General features: G+C 43.7%; 2 protein-coding genes across 7 annotated transcripts in view; one reads left to right on the plus strand and one right to left on the minus strand.

The window, feature by feature from the left end:
* LOC116926090 (uncharacterized protein CG43867) overlaps positions 1–15,839 on the plus strand; it is a 29,122-nt gene extending 13,283 nt beyond the window's left edge. For 2 of the 6 annotated variants that reach the window (XM_032932876.2, XM_045168157.1), the window contains 17 exons: positions 5,118–5,180; positions 7,844–8,068; positions 9,447–9,581; positions 9,789–10,556; positions 10,612–11,022; positions 11,116–11,197; positions 11,287–11,528; positions 11,596–11,922; positions 11,983–12,274; positions 12,346–12,458; positions 12,530–12,799; positions 13,290–13,700; positions 13,768–13,923; positions 14,013–14,392; positions 14,461–14,590; positions 14,679–14,912; positions 14,986–15,839. In XM_032932876.2, the coding sequence (XP_032788767.1) occupies positions 5,118–5,180; positions 7,844–8,068; positions 9,447–9,581; positions 9,789–10,556; positions 10,612–11,022; positions 11,116–11,197; positions 11,287–11,528; positions 11,596–11,922; positions 11,983–12,274; positions 12,346–12,458; positions 12,530–12,799; positions 13,290–13,700; positions 13,768–13,923; positions 14,013–14,392; positions 14,461–14,590; positions 14,679–14,912; positions 14,986–15,282 (4,536 nt within the window). In that variant the 3' untranslated portion in view covers positions 15,283–15,839. Of the gene's footprint in view, positions 1–2,613; positions 3,052–5,117; positions 5,181–6,145; positions 6,320–7,843; positions 8,069–9,446; positions 9,582–9,788; positions 10,557–10,611; positions 11,023–11,115; positions 11,198–11,286; positions 11,529–11,595; positions 11,923–11,982; positions 12,275–12,345; positions 12,459–12,529; positions 12,800–13,289; positions 13,701–13,767; positions 13,924–14,012; positions 14,393–14,460; positions 14,591–14,678; positions 14,913–14,985 lie in introns of those variants that run through there. The other 4 variants (XM_032932896.2, XM_032932887.2, XM_032932881.2 and 1 more) reach the window with 4 other exon arrangements.
* A 315-nt stretch (positions 15,840–16,154) lies between these two features.
* On the minus strand, positions 16,155–16,928 carry LOC116926146 (phosphopantothenoylcysteine decarboxylase). The gene is given in 3 exon segments (XM_032932956.2): positions 16,155–16,440; positions 16,493–16,623; positions 16,626–16,928. Coding segments are annotated over 3 exon segments (543 nt in total). The 5' UTR covers positions 16,777–16,928; the 3' UTR covers positions 16,155–16,179.
* Positions 16,929–17,669: the final 741 nt, after the last annotated feature.

Consider the following 17,669-nt stretch of genomic DNA (forward strand, 5'->3'; position numbering starts at 1 on the left):
TTACTTTGTGATCCAATCAAGCGAATCGAGCGAAACCCACTGAACACAGACGCTGCAACTAGCCCCATTTTTTTGTTTCGTACAGGGTTCGATGTGAAGGGAGGAAAAAAAAAAAAATGTACGGAGTGACACACAAACAGCTCTGCTCTTGCAGAGAAACATCAGAATCTTTTGCCGCCCCACGTGAGACACCCACCGTGCCATGGAGTGTCTTCCGGCTCCCTGCCTTAACCAAACTAACGGGAAAAAGGGGGAGGGGGGATTTATTGACAGCTAGCCAACAGTCCCCTCCATTAGCTACTGTCCACCAAAAGGATCTATGTGTTTTTCGAGCTATTACTAGTGCGAGGAGGGGTGTTTGTCACTCAACCAGGCCAGACGGTTAAGTTACCGTGAAGACTCTAATCCCATGCAAGCGAAATAAACACCATCGCTACCTATTTGATGCTTTTTTTGGTTGTTGCCCAATATCTTATTTATACTAGGGAACCGTCAAACATAGAAAGGATCGCGCATCACGAGCTGCCTTTTTTTTTTTTAGTATAAAATGTGGGGGAAGACAGAAATAATCGAAAGCGTCGTCTCCAAAATGGGTTCTGGTGGGCGGAGGCCATTAACAAATACACTCAGCGGCTGTCTCAGTGTATGAGAATCCAAGGCCGTAACATGATTGGAACTTGTAGTTGTGGAATGAGAAATGTTTAAGGCCATCCCCGTCTGGATGGCTCTTTTTTTTTTGTTGTTGGTCCCCTTTAATCGCAATCATCTTGCTATGGGATCTACTGATGTGATGGCGTACGCGTTGTTCAGCCATGCGAACAAAACTTGGCCGCTGTTTTATATGAAATTTTCCGTGATCCTCGGCCATCATTTCTCATTCAAGAGCAGCCACCGGTACGGGCGAAGAAGGGAAGCCTAAAAGTCGATACGTAATCGATGAAAATGATGGGCTGGGAGGGCTAGACATCGTAGTAGTTCGGATCGATTAGCAAGCGAACCAGTTCTTGCTCGTAGTGGCACAGTATGTGCCTGATCAACAACATCGTTTTCCACTATTCAAGGTTTCCTATAGGATCTATCGTCTCTGATTACCTTTTTCTTGTTGTTGCAAGAGGCGGCTAATCGGATTTTGTCATTGCCGTCTCTGCATTTTGCGTCACATCTTATTTTCTTCCCTTTCTCTTTCTTTTTTTTTTTATATATATTTTTTTTTTTTACTCTTCTCTCTACTGAAAGGTTTCATGTACATAAATAAGAGGCGGTCTCTGACTAACGTTGTTTTGGCCTGGCAACGGAGGGAGATCTGCCAAACTGTTCTGGCATCCGGCAGTTTCTCCCATAGAAAAAAGGAAGAAAATAGGAAAGACTGCGGAATCGTCATAAATAAATAAGCGAATGCATGTAATATTCTAAAAGAGGCTAGGGAAGATGAAAAAAAGAGAAGCGGTTGTGTAGTATCAAATAGGAAGGAGAAAAAAAAAAACCCAACAAACTCGTCCTTTTGTGTGTGTCTCTGTGTGTGTGTGTGTGTCTGCTGTTGGTTCAGTTCGGCATGATTTCCGGGTTGATGGGTTACCGGAAGCTTGATACACACAGAGATTGGTCTCGGAGCTCTCAACCGCTTCCCTCCAACAAAAAGTTGATTAAATAGAAAATGATGTTATAGGCGATTTAATCTGATCGTCTTCGTGTTCTCCCTTTTTCTTTTCTTTTTGAGGGAGATGCTCGGGCGGTGGCTATTATGGGCGTGTTTTCTCTTATCCTTTTGCCTAACTTGCACATCTGTGCACAACTGGCGACTGTTTATTTTTAAACCAAAGAATGCGCATTTTTTGTTTGTCGTAATTGAGTTGGATCCAGCTGCAGAGTACGCTTATTTTATTGACTTGGTTCCTGAATTTTAAACTGTGCGTTTTTATTGACGACGAGAGCCAGACGTAAAAGACTGTCGAGATTTCGAATGTTCCTAAATGGGTCTCTTTAGTCAGTCATAAAAACAACAACGAGTACAAGTTATGACGAGAGAAATCAACTTTGGTGGCGTACACACGTTTGACACTCGTGCTGTCCATAAAATTCGTGTCCAAATGACTTTGCCATTATCCCGTTTTTTTTATGGTTTTTTTCTTTCTTTCCCCGAGCCGTATGCATGTGGTTGGGTACGTTGCGTGTCAGCGTGAGTTCGTTCGTCCCTCACTTTTTTCGTTTTTTTCTTTTTACCAGTGACCGTCACGCACCTGGCACCCAAACGTGAAACTGCACGGTTAATACGATGATGAATAGACACCTGGCATTGACTAGTCAAAAGATATATATCTCGAAAAGAAACAAAAGTTTGTTTTTTAAAAGGGTCATTGAGTCCCGCCTCTCTTCTTGTGATTCTCTCCAGCTGACAAGCCCAGACCGCAATTGATGAATGTTACCCACGAAATGATTGAACAAATTCAATGTTGATTATGTTTGTTCAACAGTTTCATCTATGCCAGACCTTCTGCTCTGTAAGTGTGTCCCAAGTTGAGTGTGTGTGTGTGTGTCTGCGTCACGTGAGGGGCTGCGCAGCGCATGGCTGTCAGCAAGGGTCAAAACTGGGGTTTGCTGGCCTGATCCAGTCAGTAGGCAACTCGACTTGGGGCGCTACACCAGTGACAAACAAACAAACAAAAAACAAGTTTGTGTTGTATTCAACTACAAAAAACGATTTCACAACAGTTCGCCTTCCTCTGCCATCTTATCCCGCTCTACTAAAGTGACCGACCAGTGGGTGGTCAAGTTTGTTCTCTTCGGTTCGTTGCTTACCCCCTGTGACTGGATTTCTAAAGAAGAATCTCAAGTGCTTACTAGTTGGAGGCTTAACGGATTTGTTAGTATATTGGATTTGGATCCGAAACGAGGCCCCTTCGATTTGCCATGAATGAAGGCCATGGAACAATGACAGCTTTTAGCGGATTTAAAGAGTGAATCGATCTTGTGGCGAATTTACGTTTACAATAAAGCAGCAGAAACGATATGGATATCGACACAATGGATTCCATAGAGGACATTTTGGTGAAGGTATATACCGTTTAGTGTTGCAGGCGTTGTTACCTCGTCCGTTTCGAAAGAAACACGATGATGGACGACTATTGATCAGCGTTTTTCTTCAGTTACTGTAAACCTAATCAATGAAGGGGATCTGTATAACGGAAAAAAGCTTCCCATTTTTTCCCACGAGACTTTGCTCTCTCCTATTTGAAAATATCAACTGCGATTAGGATTCGTAGGAAAAGAAACCATTCGTCCTCACTTTGCGTTTATCATCAAATCTTTCCCCCCTTCTTTTTTGCTTTGTTTCTAAATCTCACCATTGTACAACCATTCTGGGATAACGTCGGAACAAAGCCGGATGAAAGTTCGCTTGGTATTCGGAATCATCGTCACAGTCGCTTTTAGTTTGGTCGGCTATTGTTGTTATTGTTCTGCAGTTGCCGCCCCTGCTGCCTCTCTCGTTCAGGATTCGTTGTGCGTGCGTGTTTTTTTTTTTACGGCCCAAGATAACCCGGTCAAGTGGCACAAAAAGGGACACACACGCATACGTTGGCCTACTGCAACCTTATGTAGTCAACAAAAGAAAAAGAGGGAGAGGCGTTAATGATGACCTACCCGTAATTCAGGTAGAACGAAAACGGAAGGAACTGACTAGTATGGCCGTAACGCAGTTGGCACGGCACTCAGCGCGTCAAATAACTGGCAATTCCCTTCACAACGAACGCCCACGCGTGCCCCATCTATTTACTCGTGTCATCATCGGCCTTGACAAAGGAATGTATTTAGAGCGATTCTCGTCTGTAAACACACAGAGTGCTCAAACGAAAAAATATGAAAGGAAAAACGAAGGGGATCATATGGACTGAAGCGTGCAATGACGATTTAGACGCTCCGTAATCTTCATTTATTATGATTTTGTTTACGGTAAAAGATGGCGTCAAAATGCGTTTTAAGTCAACAGCTTATGATTTATTAAACTCGTTACTGCAACGATCGAAGAAAGTAAGCGAAAGAAAAAAAAGCATTGCGTAGTCGTTTATTTTTATTTTTTGCGTTTTCGCCGGTCATCAAAATCCATCTAGCGGCGGGAATTGTAGTGGAGAAAAAAAAGATTGGGCTTTCGTTTACAAACTCGACAGTAGATGGCGTTGGGATGTTTTCGCAAGTTTCATGCTCAGAATCGCCCACTTTTATTGATTGGCCTCTTTGGTTAAATTCATACAATTTTTTTTTTTATGCCATTCTTTTCCATGCTTTATTGGTTGGAAAATGTCATGTTCGCTAGATTTTCTCGAACCTTGTAACTGTAATTTATTCAGTTTCTAGGCTGGAAAATGCAATCGTCCTATTTTGGCATGTAGCAAAATAGTCTGGGACATTGTCATTCGCTCGAAGTTTATCGAATATTGTTGACTGGTTATTTTTAAAATGATGGATTATTGATCGACTCATGTTTATACAATTTTTTTCCCCCTCTTGAATGACTCAATACGCGTGTTGCCGATGAGTCATCCGTCAGGGAACTCCCTCCTCTCCTCCCTCGTTCGGAAGTTCAGAGGCTTTTGCCATGGTGACGCCACCTACATAGCTACTACCCACCGCACTCTGGCATCAAAAGAAGTGCTTCAATCCTCTCTGGCGTTTTCAAACAGGCGCACCCTCGCCTTACGGACCTACGTTTTTCCATCCAGTAATGCACGGATCGATGGTTTTCCATCCGCTTCTAGAGATGCGTGGCTAGGGGAAGGGTGGAGATGGGGTGACGAGTTTGTGTGTTGGGGCAAAAGAGAGAAGAGATTTGTTTCAACGTAGGCTTCTAGACGAAAGAAGAAAAAAAACGATAGGAGGGCTTGTTATTCCACAAATCCATCAGGGCACAAAGAAATATGAAACGTGCTGTCTTCTGTTTCTGATGAAAAACAAAATGTATATACATATACATTGATAACGGGATAACTATTTAAGTTTGTCATTGAATTTTTGTCTTTCTGATTTCTACCAAAAGTGCCATTTTTGTGTGTGTATGTGTGTGGAAATGCTTTGTCGTCTCGTATTTATTGAAATTCTTGTTTGTTACTTTCATGTTCATAAAGTTGGCGGAAATGGAGGCGCGCGTCGTCGGAGCGGAAACCCGGGCTGAGATTGCAGAAGAAAAGGTAAGATTTGTATCGTCTTTGTGTTGGTAAAACTCGGTATTGTTTGGATATGATGTCGTCTCCCGAAATCAATCAAGGGAAAAAAGAGAGCATTCACGATCAATCGTATTCAAACAACATTCACTCGGCATCCAGGCGGTCCGCTTTATTTTATTTATTTATTTTTTTTTTTCCAATTCTTTTGTAGTCGAGCAAAGGGAATTTTCTTTTCGTTCGTCTCCGCTGGCAGCCAATATCTGGTGAATTTGCGCTAGATTCGTTTGATATTGCCCCGTTTTTTTTTTTTTTTTTCATATGGAACTATGCGACACCATCGAAGCGTCAACTGACGTCACTATGGGGGGGGGAACAAAGTTGGTTGAAAGAGATTGCATTTCTTCGTAACTGTTCAGGTCCTAAACGATGTCGACGTCTGCGGCATCAAATAACCATCTCTTTTTTTTTCTCTTCTGGCTTACAGTTACGCATAAAAATGCCATCTAATAATTTCACATACATTTCGCCTGATTTCAATTTTTGCTCACTTTCAATCGCGTGGAGACAGACATCGATCGAAAGAGTTTTCTCTTTGGCTTTCCGTTCATTTATTTATTCCGATGGGTTACCGATATCTCGAAGCGTGTTCTCAAACGAAAGTGCCAATTAGTAGACAAGCGGCTACCACCTATTTCAATGCACTCAATGTCCATTTCTAAATGCGAATGATTGCCAGTCGAAATTTCAATGTACATTTTTGAGTTGGACAGAATAGAAAGCAGCAAATGGTGACATTGGCTAGCAACCACCAACCCTCTTAACTTGCTCTGACGTCCATTGATTTTCAACACGGGCGCGCTAGGGGTGAACCATTTTAAGCACTCGCAACGCGCCTGTCTCGGCCAACCCCCCCTCTAGCTTTTTTTCGTTGCTGGTGGTGCACGCGGTGTCTATCCGCCGTGTCTTGTAGCGTGTGTCTCAGTTCCGTCTGAGACCGTCGTCGACGCTGTACATTTAGAGAGGAAGAGGCCCTTATGGAGTTGTGTTAAAAGAGTATCTGGATTCCTCGAAACGATTGTGCGACATCGTGGTGTTGTGTGCATCTCTTTCATATCGACGTAGCACTCGAGCAGGGACAATTTACCAGTTCACCTTATGAAACGGTAAGAGAATAGCTAGGAACTTAAGTTGCTATTGAACCCCATTATTTGTTTCGTATATTTTTGTTTTGTTTTCTTTTTTATATATAAAAAAAAATTAATCCAAGTGCATGTGTGTGAGTATTTGTCGCTGTGTGTCTTTCTTCCGGATTGTCGGAGATGTTGTCGAGCAGAACCGAAGTAGAGACGCAAGGGATGAGGGTGAAGAGAAAGTAGTTTGATTCGATCCACTCACCCTCTTTATCCCCTCCTTTTTTCTCTTTTCTTTCTATTTCCCTCTTCTCTTTGCTGCTATTCTGCTCGGTACTGTTACATACACGATCGATACCACAGGGTGTGTACACATAGTGAGAATCCGTGGGCTTGATGAATTTCCTTTTTTATTTCTATTTTTTTCTGTCTACCAATCCTAGTGGCAGTATTTGTCGCCGGAATTATTCTTCCGGAATGACTCACCGAGTGAACTGCTCCCTCCTTGTCAAACCCCCCTACTTCTCCTTAAAAAAAAAAATAAATAGAAAAAAGAAGTTTCCTTAAGATTAATGGCGATTTGCGTCGTCGTAAATTCTATTTTAAACCGGTCATTTCATGGCCTTCCGCACGTTCGGGGGGGATATGGAACTCCTCCGCCGCGCCCACAAATACAACTTAAAGCTGCCAAATCCGGTGAAAGTTTCACCGTTACAAAGTACCAAGCAAACAAACAAGGGATGTGTGACAACAACATTCGACTTGCTTTTCAGATAGGAGCAAATCTTTTGTTTGACTCCAAGCGAGGATCCCTCGTCACAGGAAACCGATAGTTTTTATTACTGTCCAGTAGAGCCATGCCACTGAGGTTTCACGTTTGATTATGCCGAATCCCATCGTGAAATTTGGTTATTGATTTTAATTCAAAGGTCCGGCATGCGGAGGGTTTGGTCCCAGAAAGTCCGATAAAAGGAGACACTTGATGGCCTTGTCGCGTGATATTTGTTTCTTGTCGCATCAAGCCGGAACCAATAAGATTTAGATCTTATTCAGTTTGGAGATGATATTTGGGCTGTAATATTGTTATTATTATCCATTGGCACCGCCCTCACTTATTGTCCCGGCGACTCTCTTGCGCAGAACGAATCATCTGAAACTAATCCAATCCAGTTAATATCCGGGCCGTGTTACAATGGAAGAAATAAAAAATCCTCGAGAGATGGAGTTTTTTCCCCGCGTAATCAGGATGAAAAATGTTGATAAATAAAAGACGTGGTGGATACGATGGGAAGTATGGCTGACTTAATGCGATTTGGATCGTTTATCATCCCAGCTGCTGCACTCGACACTCATAGCACTGGCTTGATACAGATAAGGCAAAGTATCTCGAATGATTGCTCAAAATATGGTGTCACATGGTGGTGACTGCCGATACGTTCATCTCTAATACTTCTACGTTGTTGTTTCTTTTTTATGAGACTAAACGAATGGCAAAAGATCTAACTGCTTTCTTGTTTGTTTGTTTTTTGTTTTGGTTTTTTTATGTTATTGGTTTAGCTAAGAATCATGGAGCAACAGCTGGCCGATTCACCGTGGAATCCATTGTCGGAGAGCACAACAGGATCACCGGGAGTTCATCAGACGTCAGTCAAAGAGAGGGACGTCATCAACCGGCTCGAAGATCAAGTGGATGAACAGCGCAAAATGAGACTCAACGATGCCAAACAAGTCGAAGCCAAAGCCGCGAAAATCAAGGAATGGGTCACCAATAAGCTGAAAGACGTAAGAAACTCACTAGAAGAATGTTCTTTTGCGTGTAAACGTCTTCGTAGGAAATCTAAACGTCGTCATTTGGCCGAAATAGAGGCAAGCAAAAAGGTGAAGAAAGTCCAGGATCAGCCACAAAATAAATGGCCATCGCGTGCTACCCCCAGTTCTAACTGGAATCGCCGAACCAGTAGCGATGAAACGGCCGTTTTGATCTCAAATTCAAACAGCTGCCATTTCCTTTTTACGAAACTTGCGATGCGGAAGGGGGGGTTGCAAAACTTGCAACTAAAACTTAACTTTAAAGGACAAGAACAACAAAAAGTAGAAAGACGACGGAGCCACTACCGTCATACAAATCAATTGAAATAGAAGAGCAGATGAATATATTGGAACGATCGTCAAGAGAATTGACGATGAAAGCCTTGCCACAAACTGTATTTTTGCTCTCCGTCCTGTATGGGATTAAGCGTTTTTCATGGATGTTCAACTCAGCCAAGTATGTTGCGGAATCCAATCACGTAGAGTGAAGACCAACTTTTATGATCTATTAAACTCGGTTGTCGCTTTCAACGTTTTGTGTCGTTGTGCTCGAGCGGCAATTGTGGAGCGAGTCCAACTGGAAACGGTAAACTCGAAACGGGAGGGCAATTGAGCCGTTTGAAACACGCAGCTTCCGTGTTGTCTGGTATACACATATTTTTCCAACTTTGGCCAAAACAGGATCGATAGTCTCGCAAACATGACCGTGGGCGCACGCGGCCTGCGTTCTCACAAGCATTCCAGTGTGCAATCTACGTTTTTTTTTGGATAGTGCTAGCAGCTTGGAGCGACTGTTTTAAACCTCGATTTGAATCATTAAGACAGAAAAAGGTAATTGTAAAGTAGGTGGATGTGAACAGTTTTATTTTCTAGCTCCCCGGTCTGCAAAGAAAAATGCGCTATGAAATTAATGATGGGTTATGAAATGCCGCGCCTCTCTCATCATCAGTTACTCGTCTGCGGACTTGACGTTATTACCCAATTATCGCTCGAAGTAGATGCCCCAGTGAGATAGGAAAAGCGAGTGGGACCGTCAGGTCGGACTTATATCGATAAGGGCCTCCGCCTCCACTAATGACCCGCAGAAATGTAATCTACCAAGAAGGCAGTGCTGATACGGTTAATGAAGCCGATAGAGCCGTTACAACCAACAAGCGATCCTGTGGAAAGCCGATCTCGTTCCACAAACGTGTATTATGGAATAGTGTGGCAGTGACTCAGTGCGCCCGTTTCTTTTGTCCCGAGGAGTTGTTGTAATGCCGTCGTTAACGAGACTTTCTAAAGGCCACGCCATCATTATTTATTTTTTTTATTTATTTATTTATTACGTTTTTCTTTTTATACATGACAGCTCGAGGAACAGAATCAACATCTACGTGAACAAAATCAAAAATGTAATGAGCAGTTGGAATTGCTCCGCAGCCGCCTGCGACAGTTGTCGCAAACCAATTCATCCAATTCCAAGAATCATCGGGCCAGTACCGAGGTACAAATCGATCACGTCTTTCCCATGTTTTTCTTTTGTTCGTCTTGCCGTCCATCCTATTCTCTTTTTCTTTTTTTTTTCCTTCACCCTTTTTTTTCGCATTAGTCTTCCAGCTGTCTTCAGCACTCCTAATCTTTATGGATGTCCCTTTTAGTTTATTTTATCGAATTTTTTATTTATTTATTTATTTTTTTTTTATTTTGCTAGGATTCTTCGCGTGGAAGCTTAGAAGATCAGCCAGGCAGCGATGACAGCTTATGTCGCGTTGGCGGAGGAAATGCGACAGAAGGAGGGAAAGGACGCGGAAGTGGTAGTGTCATCTCACCCTGTGATGCTACATCACAGCTGGATGCGTTGTACGCGGAAGTAGATTTGTCGAAGAAGCGCCAACAGAGATGCGCATCCGGCAGCGGTTGTATGACGAGCTCTATGACATCATCGTATGGAGGTGGAGGCGGAGGCTTGGGTCTCTCGGGTCCAGTCAACTCGATGATGCAGCAGAGGTTCCCGGATGGGAATCGACTCTCCCTCTCCGGTTTGACGCGCACAGTTCGCGATTCGCGAGTTGATTCAGGATCGGTCGACATGGAGACGCCGCTTAGTCTCAGTCCCAAGAGCCCCATATCTGGGGGCCTCAATGATGATCATGCATGCAGCCATAACAGCGGATCGATCGGCAAGAAACCTATCCCGCCTCCTCGGACCAGAGTTCCACGAAAGGATAGCGATAACAGCGTTAATGATGGCAATGTTAGTGACCATAGTGGCAGTGGTGGAGTGGCCCTGATGGCAAAGGGCAACTGCCCTAGTGCAGGCACCTTGTCTGGCTTGTCAGACGCCGACACATATGAGAATGGTGCTACCACAGCTTTGGGTGAACTCGGCCAAGCCATCGACCAAGCAATTGCTTCCATGACGGCCGCTGCATCCGAGCACTCCGATTACGATGTCCCGAAACCTCCGCGAAGTCTTAAAGTATTCAGTTCATCCATTTTGCGTGGGGTCACATAATTGGTCTATTGTACCGTAGGTTCGTACTAAGCTCATATCCAGCGAAGTGCACGACTATGCCGAGATTTACACTCCCAGTAAAGAGCGAGTACCTTGGAACGGATCGGCAGCTATCCCCATGTCGACGGCACGCCACTCAATTTCTCACCCGGGCAGTTTGGTGGGCAGCGTGGGCGATGATTATCACGACGACAGCAAACCGCCCACACCGCCGTTGCATAGGTTTCCTTCGTGGGAATCGAGGATTTACCAGGCAGCTGCTGAAGGATTTAGCGTGTCGGAACAGCCACCCTCCACAATTCCACTTCAAATCCACCAAATTCATCCCAACCATAATCAACAATCAAGGGCACTTACCCACCGATTATCGAACACGGGTAGTGTTGGCTACCATGACATCAGCATCCCTGTTTATGCCACCGTCAAAGGTGTAAGTTACCAAGCTATTTTAGCTTCCCTTTTTGAAGTCTGTCCGTTTGGCTTCCGAGAGCGCGTTATTAATGAGAAGTCTTGTTTGTTATAGAGGGCCAGCCAAATTCGATCAGTGCCCTTCAGTGGAGATTCATCAGACTCCTCAGACGGCGAAGACCATGCGGATGTTCGGGGTAAGAGGAAACTTCCATTTTGCCTTACATTTGTATTCATAATGACACGTTTTTAACTTGTTTTTTCTTTTTCTTTTTTTCGCCCATAGACAACTGCAATGAATCGGCCATTTCTGATGACTATGCCCTCCCACCCGACGACAACGGGCCTGAAGCGGAGGCAGCGATAGTGGCGCAGTCAGTAGCCATGTTGCGAATCTCTACACTTGAAAGGCATAGCGACGAGCTGGAGAAAAGTGGCTATTTGACGAAACTCAGTGGCAAACTGAAAACATGGCGGAAGCGCTGGTTCGTCCTGAAGAACGGAACTCTTTCATACTGGAAATCCCAGGTTCGTTAGTACCGCTGCACGCATTCGTGGAGCTGCATAGTAAACGTGAATTTTTGCTTCCCTTTAGAGTGATCTCGGTAGGAAGCCCCAGGGTCAAATTTCGCTAGATGATAGCTGCCGAGTATGGCGAGCAGACGGGGCGGCCACGTTCGAGATCTCCACTTCAAAGAAGACGCACTACTTAACGGCTGACTCAAGCAGCACCGTCGACGAATGGGTACGCATCTTGCAGAACGTGGTTCGTCGTAATACGACCCGTCTCCTTTTGGGACGGGAAGACCAAAAACCGACGCTGGAGGGATGGATTGTCAAAGTGAAACACGGCCATTCGAAACGCTGTTGGTGCATGCTAGTTGGCAAAACTTTCCTTTACTTCAAAGCACCCAACGATCAGGTAAATGATTCATAAACCGCACACGAAGCGTGACACTATATGAGCCATTTGATGTCTTAGGTACCGCAGGGTCAGATTAACATGCGAGATGCTCGCGTCGAAGAGCTTGAACACGTTTCCGACTCTGACAGTGAAGATGTTGAATGCAATTCAATGGCAACGGCGAGATCAGCCAATTTAACGGTGGGCATCTTTCCGCCTCACGAAGATCCAACGTATTTACTTCTAGCTAATAAACAAGAAAAAGACGCTTGGCTCTACCAGTTAACGATCGTCTCGGGTGGCGGAGCTCACAGTGGAACTCAGTACGAGCAAATGATTCAGAAGCTGATGGAAACGGATGGAGATCCAAGTACGTCTTAAATCGCTCGCTTCCGCATTTTTGACGGCCTTCTAACGACAGTTGTTATTCTGCTCTTTTAGATTGCAATTTGTGGCGGAATCCGTTGCTAATCCACTCCAAGGACAGCATCACTTCGCCTCTGACAACTCTGCCATCGGAGAGTTTACATAATGAAGCCATAAAATTGTTCAAAGTATGAGTTGGCTTGTCCAGCGAAATAAGAGGATTTTTTCAAATTAACGGTGTAATGTTTTTATTTTTCAGGCTATTCAGTTGTTTACATCGGCATTACTGGACTCGGCCGGCATCGATTACCATGTCGTGCTGGCTCAGAATGCTCTCCATCAATGTCTATGTTTACTGGAGTTGCAACCCGAGTTGATTTGCGCGTTGATTAAGCAGACGTCGCGTGTCCAGCCACAGAGTCAGCAGCCTGTAGTTGGCGTGGCTGGCGTCGGTAGCAAGTGGGTCGGAGGGCAGGTAAATCGCTCGGCGCTGCACAAAATCTCGAAACCCGCCAAACAATCCACTCATGTAAGTGGTGCTTGAGCTTTTTTGCAATTTTTTGTTGAAAATTTATGATCTGTTCAATCAATATCGCCCACCAGCCGAAACGTTCCCAGCGAGGTTTTTTGCATGATTTTACGTCTATCTCTGGCCAAGTTTTTGATTCGATTTGCGCGAGACTCTGCAATTTACAGTTACGCTACAGTGTTGTGCCTAAAACGAGAATTATAGAATAGAAATAGGAAAAGACCAATACGTAGGCATTTCTTACTAAAGGAAACTTTATTATTATTATTTACTTTGTCTTGGCTTCGATTGGTTCGCATTTGGTTACCAAAATTGTTCTCATTTGCGCACTTGTTCAGCATCGGCTTTCGACTGTTCCATTTGGCTATTTGACTTTTTTCTTATGGTTTTCCTATTCACGATGCAGATGCGATGTTTATGCTTTAATTGTCTCGTCACTTAGTCACCCTTGTCGTTCAGTTATTCTAATGAATGAGTTTTCCTTTTTCAGAAACTGTCCACTGCTTTACCGCCATCTTCGGCGTCGGGCTCGCATCATCTACATCATTCTGGTTCGATTTCGAGTGGTTCCTCATCATCGCCAGACAGCAAAGCTGCCAGCGCACCTTTCACTTTCGTTCAAGGCTGGCAATTGCTAGCGTTAACCGTTTCCCTGTTCGCCCCTCGCAACAACAAGCTCCTCTGGTACCTTCGATTGCATTTAAAACGCAACGCCGACACGAAGACGGAGATGGGAAAATACGCCTCGTATTGCCAACGGGCCTTAGAGCGAACCCTTCAGATGGGCCCACGAGAAGCCAAACCGTCGCGGATGGAAGTGCTTTCCATCTTGCTCAAAAATCCGTATCACCATTCGCTGCCACACGCCATTCCCGTCCATTTTCTCAACGGGACTTATCAGGTAGGGATTCAGCTCATAATTTCTTTATTTAGCAACAATGCCTTTATTTACATTTTGTGTTCCTAAGGTGGTTGGTTTTGATGGTTCAACGACAGTCGAGGAGTTCCTGGTGACACTCAATCGTGAAATTGGTTGCCGAGACGTGAGCCAGTCTGGTTTTGCTTTATTTAGCGACGACCCAATAGAAAAGGATGAAGAGCATTGGTTAGAACCAAAAGCTAAGGTACGACGATATATCCTGGCGAACGATTATGCAATTTAATAGTTTTTTTGTTTTGTTTTGTTTTTATTCCTTGTTGCTCATTCTTATAGCTTTGCGACATTATATCCAAATGGGAAACGGCTCTACGTGAAAAGGGCTTGGGAAAGTTCCAAAACACCAAAGTCATTCGACTCACATATCGCCACCGCCTCTTTTGGCGCAGCAATCTCAAAGGCGAGACAGAACGTGAAAGACTGCTGCATTGCTATCAGACAGCGCAGCGAATATCAGACAACAGATTTCCCCTGACCAAAGAGTTGGCCATTGAATTAGCGGCCATCATGTCACAGATAGACGGTGGCGATTACAATGCCGAAAGAGGCCGTGGAAGTGGAGGAAGTTCCGGTCATCTGCATCAAGGAGCTATGCAAGCTCTGGAGCGCTTCATTCCAAGGCGTTACAAGGACGGAATCTCGCAAGAAGAGTTAAAGTACGCTATTACGTCATTGAAGTGGCCGCGATTTGTTACTAACCTTGGCAATATGTTCGTCGATTTAGGGAAATGGCGGATGCGATAACGGATAAGTGGACTGCGCTGAAAGGAAGAAGCATAGCCGATTGTGTGCGAATTTATTTGACTTGTACACGGAAGTGGCCTTTCTTCGGAGCTGCCCTCTTCCACGCCAAGGTATAGCTATCATCTTGGTCACTTGATATTTTCTTTTGTTTAAGGATTTCACAATCAAGTAATTTGTCTCCTTTTTCGTTGTTTTAAGGTTAATGCCGGTGGAGGCAATTCAGACTTGGAAGGAGCATCCGTTTGGCTGGCTATCAATGAAGAGACAATCACACTCTTAGACGTGACGTCGATGCAATCCGTGGCCCGTGTTCCATATTCTGCCGTAGTCACCTTCGGAGGCTGTCAGGATGATCTCATGGTTGTTGTCAACAATTGCGATATTCAAGGGCCTGGGACACAAAAGATGCTATTTGCGCTCCCGAAACCCAAGGTACGGTTAAGTCTTTCCAATTCACAATCTGAAAACAGCCATTTCACAGCAGATCTTCTTGGCAATGCAATAGATATTGGAACTGACACTGCTAATAGCTGACTACATGAACGCTCTTGGTTGCGTGTTACCCAGCACACCAAATGCTTCGTTGTCCCGGCTCGATTCTCGTCGCTCCGGCCGGAGTAAAACTAAAGAGCGAGACAGTGATCGAAGCGGTTCTTTGAGTCACCGAATGCAAGCCAGCGTTGAACCAGATATTCTTCGCGCTACTCCTGAGATGGAGAGCAAGATGCAACATCACCATCACCACCAGCATCTCTACCACGAAGAGGCAGGCAATAAGCGACGGATTACAACAGACAGCTGACAACTGACAAACGATACTTGTTGTCACCTCTTTGACTGTGCCGAGTTCGTCAGCTGATATACGGCTATGTATGGTGCGAATGAAGAGGAAGACTAAAACAATGGTTCTTCCCGTGTGCCTTTGTTAGAGGAGCTGTTTGGCGAAAGCAGAAGGGGCAGGAAAAGATTAGTCTTCCACAACCCCGTTTTTTAAGGAAATTCTGCACCTCGACTTCACAACATTTTCATCCGCTTTTCCCGTGGCCATTATTGTCTCTGCTTATTTAGATTTCAAGCCTTGTGAGTGTAATTGGGTTCGTTGCTGACCGTTACGTGTTCAATGAAGTACGGTGTTTATGCCTTTTCTCTAATTTTTAATGGCAAAAATAGAGAAACGGTAGGCAACAAAAATTGTCCGGCGAATGGTACTTTATCTCGTGTGTATGTGTATATCTTCTAGTCTGCTACTCTATCCGACAGGTCTTCATCGTATATATAACATTTAAAAGCTGTGTGCGTGTTTCGTATGTGTACGTATTTTATTTTCCTCAAAGGCAATAAATATCTACGTTAAATCTAGCATACCTTCCCTTTAGGTATACCTCATTATAGTTTCAGATTTCCAGCCTCACGAAACGTACTCTTTAGTACTGAAAGCATTCGCTAAAATTTCCAAATCACCAAAACCCTTTCGTGAAAAAGTGAAAGCTTAAGAGACACAGTCAAGAAAAAAAGCTTGTAATACATCGACAATTATAAATTTTGTAATTCCCAACTGCTTTCAATAGTGGTTCCTTTTGTTCTCAAGTGCAGTGAAACGCTTCTCAACCTTTTTCAACAGGTAAATCTTGTTTATCTTCCAATACCTGTCTGACCGAAACACCATAACAAATGTTTTGAACATTGACATAGTTTATTTTCAAACTTTTCCTTTGGAAAGATTTACAACTTGGTCGACTATTGTTTTAATTTCTGCCATGGCACCTGTTCCTGAATCACCACAGATTAAAGTTTTAGATATGCAAGGTATCTCGATGTAGCCAAATGCTTTCAGCTTGTTTATGTGCTCTGCTGTAAGTGGGTGATTCCACATGTGTGTGTTCATTGCTGGGCAAAAAAGCAGAGGCTTTGCTAAGTCCCATGCTCGAACCGTACAAGTGAGGAGGTTGTCACATATACCCTGTATATGATCACTATAATTAGGATTTTAATAACATAATAACAAATCTTACTTGAGCAATTTTTGCAAGGCTGTTGGCATCTAAGGGTGCTATAATAAAAATATCAGCCCATCTTCTAAGTTCAATATGCAGGACAGGGTCACCTCTATCTTTCCAAACATCCCACTCATCTTCGTACTCCAAACTTTGCAATCTATTGTGTCTGCCTTAAGAAAATGTTGCGCAGACTTGGTTGCAATGGTCTGTACTTCAAAGTTATTGGTCTTCAGCTGATCCACTAATTCATTTACTTTGATTGTAGCCACACTTCCTGTGCAACCGATTAGTACTCTCATGGCTATTGGTTTTTGTTCTCACTAACTAAATCACCAAATCCAAGTTTGGCCCAGTCTTCCTTAACCATTAACTGTTTTTGCATACGACAGTCTAGGTAATCTTTTGACACTTCACGGCACTTGCTGTTTTGATTATTATTTTCTCTAAGGCAAATCATATAACGTAACATAAACCGTTTGCACTCGCCCTCATGGTCAAGAGGAAAGCTGCCTTTTACAGGTGGAGCGGGGTTAAAATTTTTTTGGCCGAAGGTGTTAGAGGCCATTTCAAGACTTACTAAGCAAGCAAGGACAACGGAGAACGGGCACTTATATGGGTTGCTCCTTAGCGAAACCACAGACTACGAAGTAAATGCTAAAGAGTAAAGACCCCATATCATCGCCATTAGGCCGAGAGAAATCCAGTTAGCGATGCTAGGGCTTACCGCTAGGGGCATGGCGTACGCTGGGAGGAGTATAGAGGAGAAAGCAGTTCTATCCCGCGCTCTAACCCACAGTTGTCCGGGGAGTGGAAGCCGCCAACAGTTGGCAGCACAATGAGGTAGAGAGGAAGTTTTTCAGTAGGGTGTATGGGAAACGAAGCGAATAAATGAGAAAAAGGACATAAAAATGCAATAAAATTTTTTTCGCTGTAGTATGTTAGTGTTTCTTGAATAATACGCAATATTTAAAATCAAATGTTACATTAATAATTAGTTAATTAATGAAAGTTTTTTTGCTTTCCGCGTTGACTTTCCTTTCACCATCTTGTTTTCTGTTATTTGGAGTCTATTTTCTTTGACAATGCACTTTATTCTAGTGCACATGAAATCGATGATGATGTTAGTCATGAAGACTATCCTGTGTTCTTCACAACCAAATTGGGGTAGTTTAGTTTGTCCGCTACAAGTGAA

Source organism: Daphnia magna, linkage group LG1, assembly GCF_020631705.1.
Source record: "Daphnia magna isolate NIES linkage group LG1, ASM2063170v1.1, whole genome shotgun sequence".
In the NCBI taxonomy this organism is placed as follows: Eukaryota; Metazoa; Arthropoda; class Branchiopoda; order Diplostraca; family Daphniidae; genus Daphnia; species Daphnia magna.